Source organism: Patagioenas fasciata, chromosome 20, assembly GCF_037038585.1.
Source record: "Patagioenas fasciata isolate bPatFas1 chromosome 20, bPatFas1.hap1, whole genome shotgun sequence".
NCBI lineage: Eukaryota > Metazoa > Chordata > Aves > Columbiformes > Columbidae > Patagioenas > Patagioenas fasciata.
In genome coordinates, this window is record NC_092539.1 from 1,804,804 (window position 1) to 1,821,905 (window position 17,102).

At 59.4% G+C, this 17,102-nt stretch overlaps 2 protein-coding genes across 2 annotated transcripts; one reads left to right on the plus strand and one right to left on the minus strand.

Moving 5' to 3' along the window:
* Positions 1–9: 9 nt before the first annotated feature.
* ENTPD8 (ectonucleoside triphosphate diphosphohydrolase 8) lies at positions 10–9,233 on the minus strand. The gene is made up of 10 exons (XM_065853855.2): positions 9,089–9,233; positions 6,367–6,498; positions 5,831–5,948; positions 4,652–4,802; positions 3,947–4,106; positions 3,216–3,446; positions 1,912–2,181; positions 1,393–1,503; positions 1,123–1,257; positions 10–494 (listed from the first exon to the last, which is right to left on the minus strand). The coding sequence occupies exons 2-10, from the start codon at positions 6,484–6,486 to the stop codon at positions 303–305; spliced, it is 1,488 nt and encodes a 495-aa protein (XP_065709927.2). The 5' UTR covers positions 6,487–6,498; positions 9,089–9,233; the 3' UTR covers positions 10–302.
* Positions 9,234–10,085: 852 nt separating this feature from the next.
* LOC136110431 (ectonucleoside triphosphate diphosphohydrolase 8-like) lies at positions 10,086–16,007 on the plus strand. The gene is made up of 10 exons (XM_065853857.2): positions 10,086–10,246; positions 10,511–10,645; positions 11,305–11,422; positions 12,058–12,208; positions 12,755–12,914; positions 13,024–13,254; positions 14,197–14,460; positions 14,842–14,952; positions 15,192–15,329; positions 15,617–16,007. The coding sequence occupies exons 2-10, from the start codon at positions 10,520–10,522 to the stop codon at positions 15,824–15,826; spliced, it is 1,509 nt and encodes a 502-aa protein (XP_065709929.2). The 5' UTR covers positions 10,086–10,246; positions 10,511–10,519; the 3' UTR covers positions 15,827–16,007.
* Positions 16,008–17,102: the final 1,095 nt, after the last annotated feature.

The following is a 17,102-nucleotide window of genomic DNA, read 5'->3' on the forward strand; positions in this document are numbered from 1 at the left end:
CCTTCGCAGTTGAAAAACAAAGGGTTTTATTTCTAGTTTGAATTTACCTGGCTTCATCTAGCCACTGGGTCTCGGTCAGCCTTTGTCAGCCAGATTGAAGTTTTTTCTGGAGTCAAGAGCCTTTTCCTCTTGGAGGTACTTGGAGACCTCAAGAGACCTTTGTCATGTTCAATATCTTTACAGAGATGACCCACTTAGACCTCCTGAGCAATGGAGATGGGTATAATGCCCTCATTCTTCTCCCCTTTCCTCCTTCTTTTTCACCACTTCCCTGCCTGGTTCAGTGGGCAGGAGGCTGGGAGCTACTTGGTTTTCCAGAAGCACTGGAGGACGGCGGCCACCACGCCTGCCACTGTGGCCAGCACAATGAAGGAGACGGCGCCTGCCCACAGGCTGGGCTGGTGCCCCTTGACATGTTCCAGAGCCTCCGTGGGGATCGTGTTGGTTAAGTTCAGCATGAAGCCCAGTGTCCACCCGATGTCTGTGTTCGCTGCCTGAGGTGAGAGAGCAGAAGAGATCATGCAAAAGTGTCTTTCCCAGGCACCAGTAGCTTTGGCGTGAGGGCATCTCTGCCATGAGCTGCCCCAGCTATGATTTCACACGTGGACCTGCCTGTGGTGAATCTGATCTTACCAGGACCAGTTACAGAGGCAGCTTTCCTGTTCCCCCCTCCCCGGGGTTAAAGGGCAGCTGGACATGGGTGACTGCTCTGGGCCAGATGTGCCTGTGTGACCAGCGCACAATTTTGGATCTGAGCTTTCACGCTCCCCTATAATCCTTCAAATTTGGTCATATTCTGGTTCAAATGGGTCATGGGGCCACCATCACCTCTCTGATGCTCAAGTCAATTCTGCCCAACATCAAAGACCAAAGTAGCCCAATCCCACTCTGCTCTTCTCTGACCCACTTAAAATGAGCTTATGTTCACACCAGAGTGACAAACAAGCTGGTGTCAGAGGTTTGGGGGCAGATACACAGGAGTGAAGCCGTGCTGGGATCATGGGCTGGCAGGCATGAGGTGGGGACACATTTCTGGTGCAGGAGATTCCAAGGATGCTGCTCCCCAGCGTGTCATCAGGTCAGGACAGGGATGTGGCCGCTGCTGCTGCCCCACGGGGTTACCTGCCGCCTGAACTGGATGCTGCTCCACGTGTGCTCGTCGAACTTGTAGCCATCGAACAGCAGCGTCAAGATGTAAATGGCCACAGAGCAGTATGTGTGTAGGTTCCCCTTCTGCTGCGGGAAAGTCTCCACCAGCTGTGGGGCCAACAGGGGACACAGTGCAATGGAGAATGAAACAGCTGCTCAGAAACCCTCCCTGGCCCAGGGAACAGCAGGGCCTGGGGAGAGGACGAGCACAGGGCTCCCCGCTGCCCTTCGCAGGGCGCTCACCTCTGCCCAGCTCCGCTTGCAGAAGGCCTGGATTGTGAACTGGACGCCATTTAGAGACTGCTGGCTGGTCAGGTTCAGGAAGTGGAAGGTGTAGTAGAACCCAGCAAAAGCCTGAGGGATAAGGGGAGATGGTGAAAACTACATCTCCTTCCTCAGCCAGAGGAAAGACCCAGGGGCACCTCTTGCCTGAGGACAGAGTCTCATGCAATTCCCAGGGTTCTGCATCCAGCACCCACTTGATGGTCCACCAGAAAGTTTTGGAGCTGGTCAACAAGCCCTGCGGCTGCCGCTTGCACTCTGAGCGAGCTCAGGCTTACTCCTTGCAACAAGATCTTCCCATTTCCCTCAGGGAGCGCTGGGACATGGCAGGAGGCAGAACCCACCTCCCAGCACAGAAGATTTGCAGATGGGACCAGCTCTGGGGTCTCCTCTCTCCCCACCCTGTCCCACAGCCAGTGGCAGAGGAGCCCCCGCCCTCCGTCCTCCCTCCCCACAGCCACACAGACAGAGGCTCCTTACAAAGAACTGTCCCCGCACGGGCGGCTGATAAACCCCGTTGAACCCGCACGTCCTGTTGGCCCCACAGCTGGTGTTGAAGTTGAAGAGTTTCCGGACAGCGATGCTGCACGCCCCTGGGTCCCCCATCCCCGTCACCGTGAGGACCTGCGCAGGGCTGGATGTGTTTGGTGCATGGACACAGGGACTGTTGTAGAGGTCTGCTGTGGTGACGTTCTCCTGGTATCCGTTGGGGTAGCAGGGGTGTGATATGTGCTGGGAAGACAGGTTGCCCTGGAGAGAGCAGGAGCCATTAGTGGGGCTGGGCGTGGGATGCCAGTGAGACCCCACAGCCCACCCTGTGCTTCAACATTCACAAAAAGCAGGGTCTGGCCCCTGGGAGGATTTGAGGAGAGTCAGGACCCATCCTTTGCAAAACTAACCTACTCACGGCTTTTGCCAGTGCTGCCGTCGGCCCCACCACTGAGCTGTGCTGGGTGGCGATGCCACCGCCAGCCCAGGCGTCCCCATGGGAAGGCAGCCTGCCCCGAGGGCAGCGTGTGCCCTCTGCCTGCACCGAGAGCTTGTTGCTCTTGGCATTCACTCTGTCCCACCGCACCGTTCAGGCCCCACCCCAGAAAGAACCAAAGGTGCATCCCCCTGCACGCCCCAAGCGCCCCCGTCCCCACAGCACTGGGCTGTGAGCTCTGCCCGGGGTGAGACAGGAGGACACTGATTAGTGGCAGAGTGGTGTGCAGGAGGTGTGCGAGAGTCCTCTCCTGGGCAGAAATTGAGGAAGGGTGAGTTAATCTGGTCATCATTAACAGCTCTCTGTCATCTCTGCACTGAGCTGTGTGGAGTCTCAGTCCTCTGCCACACTTGCTGCCGCATGTAGGGCCATAAAGACTGGAGACTCAACAAGCACGGCCAGGCATCCTCTCCTACCTGGATGTTGCATCTATTGTCCAGTAGAGGACTTGGTGGCCTTTTAAACCACTTGTGTTTCAATGAAGCTGATACTTGCAAACTACCCAGCCAAGGAAACACTTCATGCCCATGCCTGAGGGGACAGGGAAAGAGCTGAGGATATAGCTGGGCTTGGGAAATGATGAAAATGCCGTGACATGACAACATCTGCGGAGAAGGGAGCCCTGTAAGAAGTTTTTGATTCCGTAGAAAAATTCTAAGTCTCTTTCAGGTTTTCGAATTTGTATAAATTCTCAATTCCCTAACGCCTTTTCCACAGGCATGCCCAACATTTTTGGAAGACGTTTTTCATGGCAAAAGGAAATGGTTGAGCAGCCCCTGGTGCGCGGTGGCTGCGGTACCTGGTGCAGAGCTGCCAGCAGCATCTTCAGGGCCTGGGTCTGCCCGTAGCAGAGGTAGCTGTGTGTGTACAGGGAGTAGTTGGTGCCGTACAGCCGGAAGGAGACGGAGGTGTTCTTGTCCTCAATGGTGACTCCAGGCTGGAAGGTGATTTGTGTCGAGGCACCTCCAAGGTCCAGAGCTCCGAGAACCTCAGTGTCCTGTGGGTGTTCCCATTTCTCTGCAAAGGAAAACTGGACCCATAAGACAGCAAGTGTTAGTCTGAACTGGGAGGAGTCACAGTCCCTGTCCCTTCCATCAAGGTTCTGTGGGCTCAGAAGCCCCTGAGGGACCTTCCTTTTCCTATCTCCCTGTTTAATCCCTTACTGCCCATATCCTCCTTGGCCCACATAGGCCTCCATGCAACAATTTGGCTGCTGCACATCAGCTTTGATCAAGGGACTTTGAGGAGGGAAAGAATAATAATTTATTTGGTGCCTGGTAATGCTGTGTCCCTGTGATACCAAAACAGACCTGTATGTAAGTGGAGAGCACAGAGCCAGGCTGAGCTGGACACGAAGACCTTCGATTCTAGTAATCACGTCAGTGGAGTTGAGTGTGCAGTTCAGAACCACAGGTTATGTTTATTTGGATTACTAGTTCCCTAAAACTACATTTTTCTGTCGTCTGGGGATAAAGAAACCTGGGTGTAGCTCATACCGTGCTCACTCCTGCCCAGCGCCCCATCCCGCACCTTGACAAGGGTCTCCATCAGGTAGTTGACAGTGATCCAGCCAAAGGAACCCTCCTCGTTCCCCGTCAGGATCCGAGCTCCGCGGAAGTCCACGGGGTACTCGCCAATGGCCTTGGTGATCTCGGCAAAGACCTGCTCGGCCTTGGTGCTGTTCTGCTCCCTGCGCAGGGAAGGAGATAAACCCCATGCAGTGGAGGAGGCGATGGCCGGGGAGCTTTCAGCACAGGGCGAACAGCAAGAGGCTGCCGCCTTCTGCCGAGGAGCGGAGCTGCCCAGAGACAGGCACATCCCCTCCATCGCTGCCCTGCCGCGGTGCCTCTCCTGCAGCCGCCAAATCCCTCCGCCACTGAGCTGGGATTCTCCCTGAACTGCGGCCTGCGGGTTGGGCCTGGGCATGTGGGAAGGTCCAGGCAAGTCTGGCCCGGGAGGCTGATCCAGCCCTGGGGCTGCTGCCAGGCTGGTGCTGGGGGTTTCCCCATGGGCACAGCTGCAGATCCCTTGGACACCCCGGCGGATGCAGGCATGGATGTTCTGCCCATCGCCGTGGCCTGCGTGGGCAGCAGTGCCCTGTGCCCCCCACCCCCATGTCCCTAGCCCCCCATGTCCCCAGACCCCCGTCCCAGCCCCCTGCACCGGCTCCAATGGACAAACACAAGGTTGCTGGGGCAGGGGGAGCAGGTGGTCGGCTCCGGGCAGGGCCGCTACCTCAGCAGCCGCATCCCCGCTGTGGCCCCCAGGTAGGTGGGGGTCTCCCGCTGCTGGTCTGCCGGGACGATCTCCATGGCCTTGTCCAGGCAGGGCTTCAGGCTGGCTCCAGCCCCTGCGGGGTCGTCTGCGTAGCTGGAGATGCCGGGTCCTGCAAGAGGGCAGCGGGGATGGAGCGAGCTCAGTGCCACCCAGGAGGGACAGGGCAACGGGGGACACATCCACCCCAAAAGGCCCCAGGGGTTTTCCTGCACACCCAGGCTAGTCCTGGCCTTGCCAAGGGTGTCCCTGGGAGGGCAGAGCTCAGAGCTTGCGTGCCTGGAGGCCGCTTACACGCCACGGCCATGGCACAGTGAGGGAGCTCCCACCCTGGATGGATGGGGAGGGCTGCGGTGTGAGCCCTGTGATGTTGGGCACATGCACGATCCCAGGGAGGTCGAACGGCCCAAAGGCAGCCAGCCGGTCCCACAGGACTTGGTCGGCAAACAGAGCCGTTCCTTATTTCCCCGGGGAAGGGTCAGGCTCTCCTTTGTCCTGCTGGGAGGGTGTGTGGAGCCGATACGCACACGCAGAGGTGCCCTCTGCACGGCTTGTTTGAGTTCCTATTTTTAGAGACTGGCACTGGATCTGAGCACCCAGTATGGTCCTGCGGTGGGTAGGGACAGGTTTTGGGGTAGAAATATCACTATTTACTTTCCCCTGAGCTCTGCACACCATTATTGCCATTAGTTCATGCACCCTCTCCACTACACTTTGTCCTTTGCCAGACCTTTGCAGTTAACCAGTAACTGCCATGCGGCTGCTGCAGAGCCTGGATTTGCAGTTGAGGTGAGTTCTGAGCCCCGTTACCCCCTGCGCAGGCACCTCTGCCCTGGCCTGGTGGCCTTTGCCAGTCCCAGCCCAGCTCCGTGGACCATCCAGCTGACCCCACCTCTCCTTGCTAGCCTGGTCCCACCCTCCAGGAGGACCAGTCCTTGTGCAGAAGCCCAACAGCACCTTCATATATTTATAAATGCCCATTAAATAAGTGCCCTTGGGGCATTTACCATTTACCATCCCTGGCACGAGCCAGCCAACTCGCCTTGGCATTGCGGGCCAGCCACCCTGGTTGGCCAGTCCCCATGTCCCTCAGCTGAGCAGGGGCAGTGGAGAGGGACAGACACATCCCAGCACACTCACCGGACACGGCACAGGCCTCCACCTGGGAGACGATGCCGGTGCCGTTCTCCTTGTCCCCAGGCCACTGGTAGATGTAGAGAGCCGTGTGTGTGGAGCCGGCGTCGAACACCAGCCCGTACTGGGGAGGCAGAGGGGACACGGGGTGTCAGGGGGTGCAGAGCAGCGTCACCCGCCGCAGAGCAAGGGGAGCTCCAGGAGAGTCCACAGAGCCCCTGGTGTGCAGGGGAAACTCAAATCACCAAACAGTGTCTCAGTGCAGGGAAAGCCCTGTGGCACTGCAGTCACCAGCTGTGTCAGGGACAAGGCTCCATCACACACCCTTTGAGCTGGCAATGCTCTGCGATGAAAACGCTGTAGGGTCAATCACGGTGACCAAACTCTGCCAGACTCACCTTGGCAAGCCAGCCTATGCGGGAGTTTGTCCCCATCTTGGTGACAAACACCACAGCCTGCCTGAAACCTGTGGAAAGTCCAATACCAAGGGGCAGCCAGCACTCAGCAAGAGCTGGGAGCTGTGCTCCTCCCAAGGACCCTACCTTGGTGCCGGGAGGCAGAAGCACGTTCTTCACCTGCACGACACTCAGAATGAGGGCAATGATGCTGAAGACACAGGTGGCTGCCAGGAGACCTGCAACGGCCTTGGCTTTGTAGTCCATTCCTCCTCCAACCTGCAAGAACAGCCCCAACCACGCACTCACATCTCTGCATTTGCAAGGCCAGTTTTGAAATACAAATCTCACGGATGGTTATGGGACCTGTCAAGATGGGACTTTCCCCTTCCCTAACAAGGGCTCAAAGCCATGCTCCAGTACATGGCTGCTCTTATGGGAGGGTCTAGGCAGTCTCAGGGCTGGGACACCCTCTCCTTCTGAACAGCCTCTCCCTGAGGGGTTTTCAGCGTGGCTTTTTCAGCCCTGCCTTCTCAACTGCAGCCCTTCAGGCCCCTCTCTGCGTGCCCCATCCTTCTGCCCTACTCAAACTGGCAGGTCAGCATCTCCTGTCCCAGCAGCATCGCCTGGGGAAGCAGAGCCAAACAGGAGTCCCAGAGTGGGAGCAGGACCATGTCCTGGCAGGTTCCCAGCGTGGCCATCCCCTGCAGGGATGGATGCGGAGCTGCATCCCTCTGGCACCCACATGCCACCATACCCTGCTCCCTTGCAAAACCCATCCCACCAGACAGGACCATCTGGTCACATCTGTTGCCCAACAGTCCCAGACTGCCCTTGCAATGGTCCTGGCTGCTCCAGGCAAGGGAATAGCATCTCCAGCCACATGTGTCCTGCCTGGCCCAGCTCTCCTCAGCTCTTGGTGATGCCACAGCAGGTAAGCAGACACACAGGGCCAGTGTTCTTGTCTGCAGGAGATCTCCAAGCCTCTTCTGCAGTCCCAAGGGCAGGCAGAAGGGCAGAGGCAGAAAACTCCTGCTGAGCTGGGTACACACAGCCCATAGCCAAGCTGGCATGCTGACAGCGATAGCGCTGCACGGGCAGCCAAGGCCAGCGGGGAACAGAGCAAGTTCTGCACCTGCCCTCATCCGGCTGGAGCTCGGTGCTTGGCAGAACCAGCCCTGAGGCATCAGTGAGAATTGCAGCAGAGAATCAAAGCATGTGGTTCCCTGCAACAGCCTCAGCACGTGGCAGCTGACATGGCCACATGCTCAGCACCGCACAGCTGCTCCAGACGTGGTTTTCACATGGCAGCTCTCCCTGCTCTGTGCCACCGGACACAGCCTAGAGAAGCGGCTTAGCCCAACCTCTGCTTTGAGGTGGCACCCGTGAGCTGTCACTTGGCTACGTATTTCTCTTGTGAGCACATAAAAACACAGAGAAATTCCTTTGGCCTTTTCCCAGACCAGGCTGGCGGCTTGAGTAGGAGAGGAAAGACCTTTGGCGAGGTTGAAGGAGATGCTGATTCCTGTTTTACAGTCAGCATCTCCAGTGACAAACGTGGGTGACCAGTCTCCTGCGGGACATTAGAAATATAGTGAGGGATAGTAGCTGTTCTCTTCCGGCACATGTCATGGGACACAGGATTCCAGGAAACCCTTATCAGACTTTATCTCACAGCCAGGTCCCCTCCCCTGTATGGTAGCTATGGCCAGAGAGGATCATATGGATCAATGAATGAATTCCTGTGTTGTCACATCTCCAGTCCTATCAGCTCTGCTAGAGCTTGCCCAGATATAACTGTGTCATTGGGATGTGATTCCATATTCCAGGTAACAAAGCATCAGCAAAAATCCCCAGCCCAGCCCACATCCTGGGAAGTCCTGTCCCAGGCACCGCGAGATGGAGAAGTACAAAATGGTGATAAACGGCACTGTCCTGCATGTGGCAGTGGGTGGGAAATGAACTTCTCCTGCTCAGGTGGGGACTAATTCCCATTTTGACTTGGCAGGAGGCAACATCTGCAGGCAGCACAGAGCCAGCCGGGCCTGGGGATGAGAGCAGGGCAGGGAGCCCAGAGGGTGGAAAACACGGGCGAGAGGCATGTGAGAAGCTGATTGATCTGCCCGGTGTTGCAGTGGCACCTTGGGGCTGGCCAGCACTGCTGCCTGCTGCTGGTTCGGTTGAGCAGCAGGGATGGGAAGATGGTGGTGATGGTGGTGATGCCTCCAGAGCTAAAGAGGCACGTTGCTGCACGGCACCGCAAGGAGCAGGGCCTGGCCATTGCAATGTGTGGAAGGGTCACAGCTGTGCACAGCCCCTGGGCTGCTGCTGCACTTGTTTGTGTACGACTGTGCTCACCCAAGCGCTCTACAAACATCTGTGGGATGTTCCTCACCATGCAGTGTCCCTCGTAGGGAAGGACACAGGGGGCTGCGACATGCGGGAGGAACGGTGCGGACGCATTGGTGAATCTAAACTGGCTGTTGCTCGGGAAAATGGGAAGCTGACTTGCCCACCATGCACTTTTAGGATATGGAAGTCAAAAAGGCACTTAAGATTATAAGAGGATGAGCATGCATGCTGGGAGCATCTTTACCAGGTAGAGCAGTCCCCTGCCTCCCACCAGCACTGGGGCTCAGCAGTGCCCTTCATGCCCTGTCCATGTCCCCTCCCTGCCCCTGTGTCCCCTTGGGCACCTCATGCAGCGAGCAGCCGTCCCAGCCCTCTCCCTCCTGCCCCTCCAGCCCATGGAGCGTGTTTATCCCCAGCACCTGGCTCTGCTGCCGCCTGGGGCACCCCCAGCTCCGAGACCCCCCCCACCCCAGCAAGCAGAGGGGCTCCCCAGCCCGCTCCCCGCCCCGCAGCTCACCCGAGCTCTCCCGGCCGCTGCTCCCGGCACGGCCACGCTCGCCCCGTGTCAGCGTGTACCTGGAGCACGGAGCCCGCTCCTGGGACAAAGGCTGTCCCGAGTCCCGGCTCTGGCCCTCCCCTTGGCCCTGGACCAGCAACCTGCCCAGGAGAGTGCTTGGCCAGGAGGCAGAGAGGCCGAGGCTGGGCTGGAGAGCCAGGGTGGAAGTGGTGCCTGGTGTTAACCACTTCACTGCTGGAGGAGTGGCTCTGCCGGGGAGAGCTCCAGCCACGGGGTGCTGGGGGCACCTGGAGAAGCTCATGACAAACCTCTCCTCCTCGGGGAGCCTGTGAGCCGGCTGGGCCTGGGGTGAGGGCAGCGGCTGAGATCTGGGAGCCCCACAAACATCCCTGTCCCAGACCTGCTGCAGAAACACCCCGCAAGGCAAAGCATGGGCCAAGGCTGCCAGCGCAGCCCTGCTGTCACCGGGCTCTGCCGTGCCCCACGCTGCCCCACCGCGGGCACTGACAGGCTGGCAGAGGGGCCAACACACACAGGAGGGACCTGGCAGATCCAGGGAACACATCTACATGGCCAGGAACTTGTCCCCACAGCTAGAAAGCAACCTTATCTCCATGGCCAAGGACCTGTCCCCCTGGTCAGGAACCTGATTCCACAGCCAGAGACCCATCCTCACAGCCAGGGATCCACCAGTCCCCATGGCCAGGGACCCACTCCCAGAGCCAGGGACCCATCCTCATGGCCAGTGTCCTGTCTGTCCCCACAAGGGACCTATCCCCACAGCCAGGGATCCACCTGTCCCCATGGCCAGGGTCCCATCTGTCCCCACAGCCAGGGACCTCTCCTCACGGCCAGTGTCCTGTCTGCCCCCACCCCGGGCATGCAGGCCGGGCTGCGGGCAGGGGCAGAGGTGCAGGCAGCAGCCGCCGCCGGGCCCGCAGGCAGCGCCGAGCCCCCGCCCCGGCCCGGCCGGGCCCCAACCCGGACATCCGAGCCCGGCCCAGGCCGCACTTTCGCTTTGCACCGCGGGGCCGGGCGCGGGCAGGGCGGGCAGGACTGCCCCGGGGCTGTGCCCGGGGGTGCGGGCAGCGGGAGCAGCGGGAGCAGCGGGCTCGGTGCACCCTCGCCCGAGGAAGGAGAGCAGGGTGTCCGGAACAGGTACGGTGGGGGCCGCTCTCCCGGGGGCCGAACAGGCGGGAGCCTTCGGCCCTGCCCCGTCCCGGCGCTGCCGGCGGGGGAGCGCCCGGCTCCAGCCGCGCTCGGCCCTGGGCTGCGCTGCTGCCGGCCAAGGGTCATGGTGTCCCCACCGTGTCCCTGGGCATGTGCGGGTCCCGGGAGAAGGGGAGCCCGGGAGGGGCTGGGAAGGTGTGGCGGGGGCAGGCGGGCTGGGGCTGCCCTGGCACAGAGCCTCCCTCCCCACAGCCCGCCGGGATGCGGACCGGCCTGCTCGGGGCGCTGGGCTGGAGCGCGGCGGCCGTGCTGGGAGTGCTGGGGGTGGCCGCCTTCCTCCTGGTGCTGACCGCGGCCAAGGATGCTGCCCTTCCGACAAGGAACAAAGTAGGTGCCCGGTGGGACCTGGGGGAGCTTGGGAGTGACCAACAGCCCCTTTCCACCCCTAATCCTTCCATCAGCCCTGCCTTCCTCTCCAATTGCCTGTAACCAACACAGCTTTTCAGAGCTTAACCTAATCAATGTAGCACTGGGCAGATCAACCACCCCTCCTAAAACACAGTCCTACCTCCTTGTTAAAGAAAAGAGCAGCCCTTTTCCCGGGACTGCTCTGTTTTCCACCCCAGACACTTTCTCTTCTCTGTTTTCAGTTGTCCAGAGCACGTGGTGGGTTTACATCTTTCCTTGCTTTCTGCTGACTTTTGCAGACTGTTAAAAAATAGTCAGGGTTTGTGGGATTTGCCACTTCCCAAAGTCTGGGAGCAGCTTTGGCAGCCTGAGCCCTTTGGGATGTACTGGATTCCCCCCCACGCTGCAAATCACCCTGCTGACCTGCCCGTCTTCCCTGTCTGAGCTGGAACTCCCTTGAATGGCTAAACCAGGGGGGTTAGAGGTGGAGCGGGGCTGCTAAAGGGAGGATGGATGTTTAAAACTGTGCTGCTTGCATTCATGCACGGGAAAGCGAGAGCAGAACCTCTCAGAAAACCCCGTGGCATTTGGTGTAGCCCTGAGCATAATGTGACCCCATGTCGCCTCTGCCTCCCCAGTACGGGCTGGTGTTTGACGCCGGGTCCACGCACACGGCTCTTTACATCTACCGATGGCCTGTGGACAAGGAGAATGGCACCGGCATCGTCTCCCAGGTTGAAGCCTGCACCGTGTCCGGTGAGTGTGCTGGGATGTGTCTGTCCCTCTCCTCCAGCCTCCTGGGTCACCGTCCCAGACTCTCACAGCATCATTGGTGATCTGAGTCCTTCAGCCTGCGCTGGGCCAAAGAGCGATGGTCTGGTGGAAGACCCAAAGTGTTAGGGGGCGTAGTTTGTACCTTAGGGAGCCCTACAGGAACTGGGGGATCCAGAGGTGGGTGAGGAATTTGACCGCCAGTGACCTCGGTTCCTGGAGCCAGTGGTTGTGCATCAACTCACAGCATGGGATGCTGGATGTGCAGAGTTTGCTCCTTCTCCCATGCAACTGCTTCCTTGGCTTTTCTTCCAACAACAGCTCTTCACAGTTGCTTTCATAACATGCAGCTTCATGTTCCCACGGGGCCTCCTAAAACCTCTGCAGAAATCCCTAAACATTACTGGGTTTCTGCTGGTTTTTGTAAATGGTTCCAAACTGCTCTTTGGGTCAGCAGTTCCCTTTTTGGTATCTGTATGGCACGAAACACAGTGGAGCTTTGGGTTGTGATTGGGACATCTGGGTATTGCCAAGAAGATCCGGAGAGCTCCCTGGCCTGGGCAATGGGAGGACATCCTGGGTGGCACTAAGCTCACTCCATCCCCGCTGCCCTCTTGCAGGACCTGGCATCTCCAGCTACGCAGACGACCCCGCAGGGGCTGGAGCCAGCCTGAAGCCCTGCCTGGACAAGGCCATGGAGATCGTCCCGGCAGAGCAGCAGCGGGAGACCCCCACGTACCTGGGGGCCACAGCGGGGATGCGGCTGCTGAGGTAGCGGCCCTGCCCGGAGCCGACCACCTGCTCCCCCTGCCCCAGCAACCTTGTGTTTGTCCATCGGAGCCGGTGCAGGGGGCTGGGACGGGGGTCTGGGGACACGGTGGGGCTGGGGACATAGGGGCCGGGGGCACAGGGCACTGCTGCCCACGCAGGCCACGGTGATGGGCAGAACATCCATGCCTGCATACGCCAGGGTGTCCAAGGGATCTGCAGCTGTGCCTGTGGGGAAACCCCCAGCACCAGCCTGGCAGCAGCCCCAGGGCTGGATCAGCCTCCCGGGCCAGACTTGCCTGGACCTTCCCACGTGCCCAGGCCCAGCCCACAGGCCGCTGTTCAGGGAGAATCCCAGCTCAGTGGCCGAGGGATTTGGCGGCTGCAGGAGAGGCACCGCGGCAGGGCAGCGATGGAGGGGATGTGCCTGTCTCTGGGCAGCTCCGCTCCTCGGCAGAAGGCGGCAGCCTCTTGCTGTTCGCCCTGTGCTGAAAGCTCCCCGGCCATCGCCTCCTCCACTGCATGGGGTTTATCTCCTTCCCTGCGCAGGGAGCAGAACAGCACCAAGGCCGAGCAGGTTTTCGCCGAGATCACCAAGGCCATTGGCGAGTACCCCGTGGACTTCCGCGGAGCTCGGATCTTGACGGGGAATGAGGAGGGTTCCTTTGGCTGGATCACCGTCAACTACCTGATGGAGACCCTTGTCAAGGTGCGGGCTGGGGCACTGGACAGAGGGTGTCCCCCACCCTGCTGTGCTGTGGTCTGGGCTGTGGTTGCCCCGTGCTGGGTCCCCCTGGGTGACTCCTGGTGTGGGGCAGTTCTCCTTCACAGGACAGTGGACCCACCCACCGGCAGAAGATTTGGTGGGAGCTCTGGACCTCGGTGGGGCTTCAACCCAGATCACATTCCTTCCTGGGACCACCATAGAAGACAGCAGCACAAGAGCCCTCCTTAGGCTGTATGGGACCAACTACTCCATTTACACCCACAGCTACCTCTGCTATGGGCAGACCCAGGCCCTGAAGATGCTGCTGGCAGCTCTGCACCAGGTAACCAGCTCCAGCCTTTTGCTCCTCCTCTGCAGCCTGAGCCCTGCTCGCACCACACTGGGCCGGCGGGCGCTGGGCTGGGTGCCTTTGCGCAGCCCCCAGTGACGACAGTGGGTACAACAGGGGCACCATGGCAGGAGCCATCCCAGGGGTGTCCCAGCTGCAGGGCAGGACTGAGCCCAGATGGAGATGGACACCCCAAAGCAGAACGCCTGGCCATGGCTGCTGCCAGGATGGTGGGGGCCGCTTTGCCCACCAGATCTGCGTCCCTGTCCGGACAGAGGGGCTGTGTCAGCTCAGCATCAGCCACAGGGGGCTGGAAGGGGCCAGTCTTGGAGAATGGAACCTGCTGGGTGCTGGGAGGTTGGGAAGACCCAGCGAGACGTTTTAGCACCAGTAAGGCAATGAGTAAGTTGGTTTTATGGGTAGAAATCCAAACATGCTGGTCTTCAGCAGTAAGCACTGGGCATGGGAGAGTAAAGGGAGGTGTTGTCCTGCACAGGGGATCCTCATATCTGCAGCTTGGCTGTGGGTAAGGGCTCAGTGCTGGTTTGTGCTGGTTGGAATGGACAGAAGACCATGTTGCAAAGAGAAATAAGTGTCTGCTTTGGTTTTGAATAAATGGCTTCTCAGCCTTGGCTCTGCCCTGAGTCTGGTGACCCTACAAAGGAGGAGTGGGGACAAAATGGGTCCACATGCAGCACAGGGTACAAACACCCAAGGCCTTGCCCATGCAACTGTCAGTGTCGCTGATCCCTGACCACAGTGGGGTCGTCCCATGCTTGTCCCCAGGATTCTATGTCTGTGTCCCATGGATGAGACTCCATGGGTGGTGGGGCCAGCATGCCAGTGTCCTGCACCTGAGTGTGTCTGTGGGCTTTGTCTCCTTTCCATCCTCATCCTCAGTGCCAGGGTGATGCTAATGGCTCCTGCTCTCTCCAGGGCAACCTGTCTTCCCAGCACATATCACACCCCTGCTACCCCAACGGATACCAGGAGAACGTCACCACAGCAGACCTCTACAACAGTCCCTGTGTCCATGCACCAAACACATCCAGCCCTGCGCAGGTCCTCACGGTGACAGGGACAGGGGACCCAGGGGCGTGCAGCATCGCTGTCCGGAAACTCTTCAACATCAGCTGTGGGGCCAACAGGACGTGCGGGTTCAACGGGGTTTATCAGCCACCCGTGCGGGGACAGTTCTTTGTAAGGAGCTTCCGTTGGCGTGGCTGTGGTTGGGGTGTAGGGTTTTGGGGCACCAGGGGCTGGCCAGGACCCCGGGAAAACTGCTGTAGGAGGAAAGTCTGAATAGTGCCAGCCCTGAAAGCTGGGACGTGCCTGATGCACGGAGACAGGCAGGGTGCTCCCCAGCCTGCCAGGCAGACCCTGGCCTCTTGTCACAGCACCAGCCCTGTCGCTGTGGGGAGCAGCTCAAGGGCTCCTTCCCAGCGGGTTGGCCCTCATCACCCTGTGGTGCTGAGGGGTGGCCTTGGGGACCCCTGAGGAGCAGCCAGAGGAAGGGTCCGGGGGGTAGCAGTGGCCTGGGTGCTTCACTAACCTGCTGCCTTTGCTCTTAAACACCCGCAGGCCTTTTCGGGGCTTTATTACAACCTTCACTTTCTGAACCTGACTGGAGTGCAGTCGCTGAGCTCGGTCAATGCCTCTATCTGGCAATTCTGCAACAGCAGCTGGGAGAAGGTGAGATCCCACCTAGGAGATCCCAGCCCCTGCCCATGTTTTGCCTGAGGGCTCATCCACAGCTCGTCCTCTGCTGCACAGAGATCTCTGGGCAGGCAGAGCTGGGAGAGCTGCCTGGCCCCTCCTTGCCCCCCGAGCCCTGGCGCTCCCCATCTTTTCTCCCAGATGCACCATGGGGCTGTTACCTGCCCCAAGCTCTGCTCTGTGCCAGCAGCCCCTCTGCTCTTCCACCGCTGCAGGTGCGGAAGGAGTTCCCCACCATGAACAGGATCCACCTTCGCGACACCTGTGCAGCCAGCGCCTACACCCTCAGCCTTCTCCTGCGGGGCTACAAATTCAACCACACAACGTGGCCTAACATCCACTTTGTCCAGCAGGTAGGAGAGTGGCCAGCAGCCCCCAGCTTCCACTTTGTGCCGTGAAATGGTGGTGCCCACCTTGCCCCTGCCTGAGTGGGGATCAGGGGATGCGGGGGGAGCAGGGACCACTGCCAGTGTCCCTGCTCATGGCAGGGGTGGCACTGGATGAGCTGGGAAAGTCCCTTCAACACAAACTGTACTATGATTCTGTGATTCTGTGACCTGGGGGTGCAACAGCAAAGGTCTTGTCTAGCTCTCCAGCTTGCCTGGTACCTTGTAGCCTCTCTTCCTTTTTGTCTGCACAGGTCGCTAACGTAGACGTGGGCTGGACTCTGGGCTACATGCTCAATCTCACCAACATGATTCCCTCAGAGACTCCTCAGAGAGTCGTAGGGCTCCAGAGAAGCAACTGGATTGCAGCCACAGTTTTACTGGCCGTCATGCTCATCCTCATCTTCTGCCTGCTCACAGTCACATGCTGCCAGAAAAACCTCTCCGGTTATGAGAGGGTTTAGCAGTGCTGGCTGCAGGGGCTCCTGGAGCCACTTAGTGCTGCTGCTGCTGCTCCAGTGTGAGGAGCTGCAGACGGGGGAATTGTCCCCACCTGTCCAGGAGCTGGGGACTTGCAACGTGGGGCACCTGTGTCCTGGCCCGCTGAGCTGGAACCGGCACAGGCTTTAAAAAATCCTCCCTATAGCTGTGTGCTGTGTGGTTTTCCTTTCCCTTCGCTGCTGGTTGGAGATGCTCTAGGAGGGAGGCTGTGGCTGTTGTGGGGCAGGGGCTCAGTGCTGGGGACGTGGGGACCATAGTGACACAGAGTGGCTGGAGATGTTAGGGCAGGGAGGGAGAAGGAGGATCCGGCAGCAACGGGATCATCACGGGGCTGGTTACAGCCGCAGCAGGACATGTCCTGACCCATCCCAGGACAAGCGTTTGTGTCGCTCATGGCCAGCGCCAGCCGAGGGGCAGCGGCACTGGGACTGTGGGGAGCTGCTGGCCCAGGAGATGGGTCAGGGGCTCTGCCCAGGCGTGGGGAGCCCTGCGAGGTGGGGGTGGCAGCAGCCCCCTGCTCTGCTGCACGAGGCTCCTGTGGCCCAGCTGCACCCCACGTTTGTGCCTGGCAGGTATCTCACCCTCCCTTTCCAACACACGGGGTGGTTTGGGAACGTTGCCGGGACATGTCAGGGGCAGCTCCCAGGGCCACCCTCGTGTATTCGGGGAATTCCCCGGCAAGCAGTGGATGGGTGAGGTGGGACACCCTGGCTCTCGAGGAAAAGGCCTGTCCTCATGCCCTGCTGGCACTGCAAGGTCTCCAGGGCCTTATCTGGTAGCACTGAGCTGTGTTGACTCTCCCTCGAGTCCCCGTCAGCCCTTACCTGGGAGACAAATAATAAAATCGTCACTGTACATGAGAAAAGTAATGGGTGTTTCCCCATGTGCTGACTTTTACGATGTTTTTTTGATGATGAGAGACACCTGCAGAAATGCCAAAGGTCGGCTCCTTGCTGCCAGCAAGCGAATGAGATGAATCATCCCCCGGGCAGATAACAAATGAGCAGAACTGAAAGCAAAGGCAGGAGCGGGGTTGGGGCAGGAGCAGCATCCCGCTGGAATCTCAGCCTGACACCACCGTGTCCAGGCCTTCTGCTGGGGCTGCAGCCCCTGCCCTCTCCTGGGTCCCTCCACCACCCAGCTACCAGGGCGCTCAGGAGTTATTTGGGGAAAACAATTCCCATTGTGCAAGTGCAGTGAGATGGGGTGCTGAGGCAACCCCCCATGTTCCATAGCTCT

Bases quoted from the DNA above. Each gene is read 5' to 3' on its own strand.
- ENTPD8 (XM_065853855.2), bottom strand. From the start codon at position 6,486: ATGGACTACAAAGCCAAGGCCGTTGCAGGTCTCCTGGCAGCCACCTGT. The intron at 3,447-3,946 runs GTGCGGGATGGG...TTATGGGTCCAG, and splicing joins TGATGGAGACCCTTGTCAAG to TTTTCCTTTGCAGAGAAATG. The intron at 1,258-1,392 runs GTGAGCGCCCTG...TTGGCCCCACAG, and splicing joins GCAAGCGGAGCTGGGCAGAG to CTGGTGGAGACTTTCCCGCA.
- LOC136110431 (XM_065853857.2), top strand. From the start codon at position 10,520: ATGCGGACCGGCCTGCTCGGGGCGCTGGGCTGGAGCGCGGCGGCCGTG. The intron at 12,209-12,754 runs GTAGCGGCCCTG...TTCCCTGCGCAG, and splicing joins GCGGGGATGCGGCTGCTGAG to GGAGCAGAACAGCACCAAGG. The intron at 14,953-15,191 runs GTGAGATCCCAC...CCACCGCTGCAG, and splicing joins GCAACAGCAGCTGGGAGAAG to GTGCGGAAGGAGTTCCCCAC.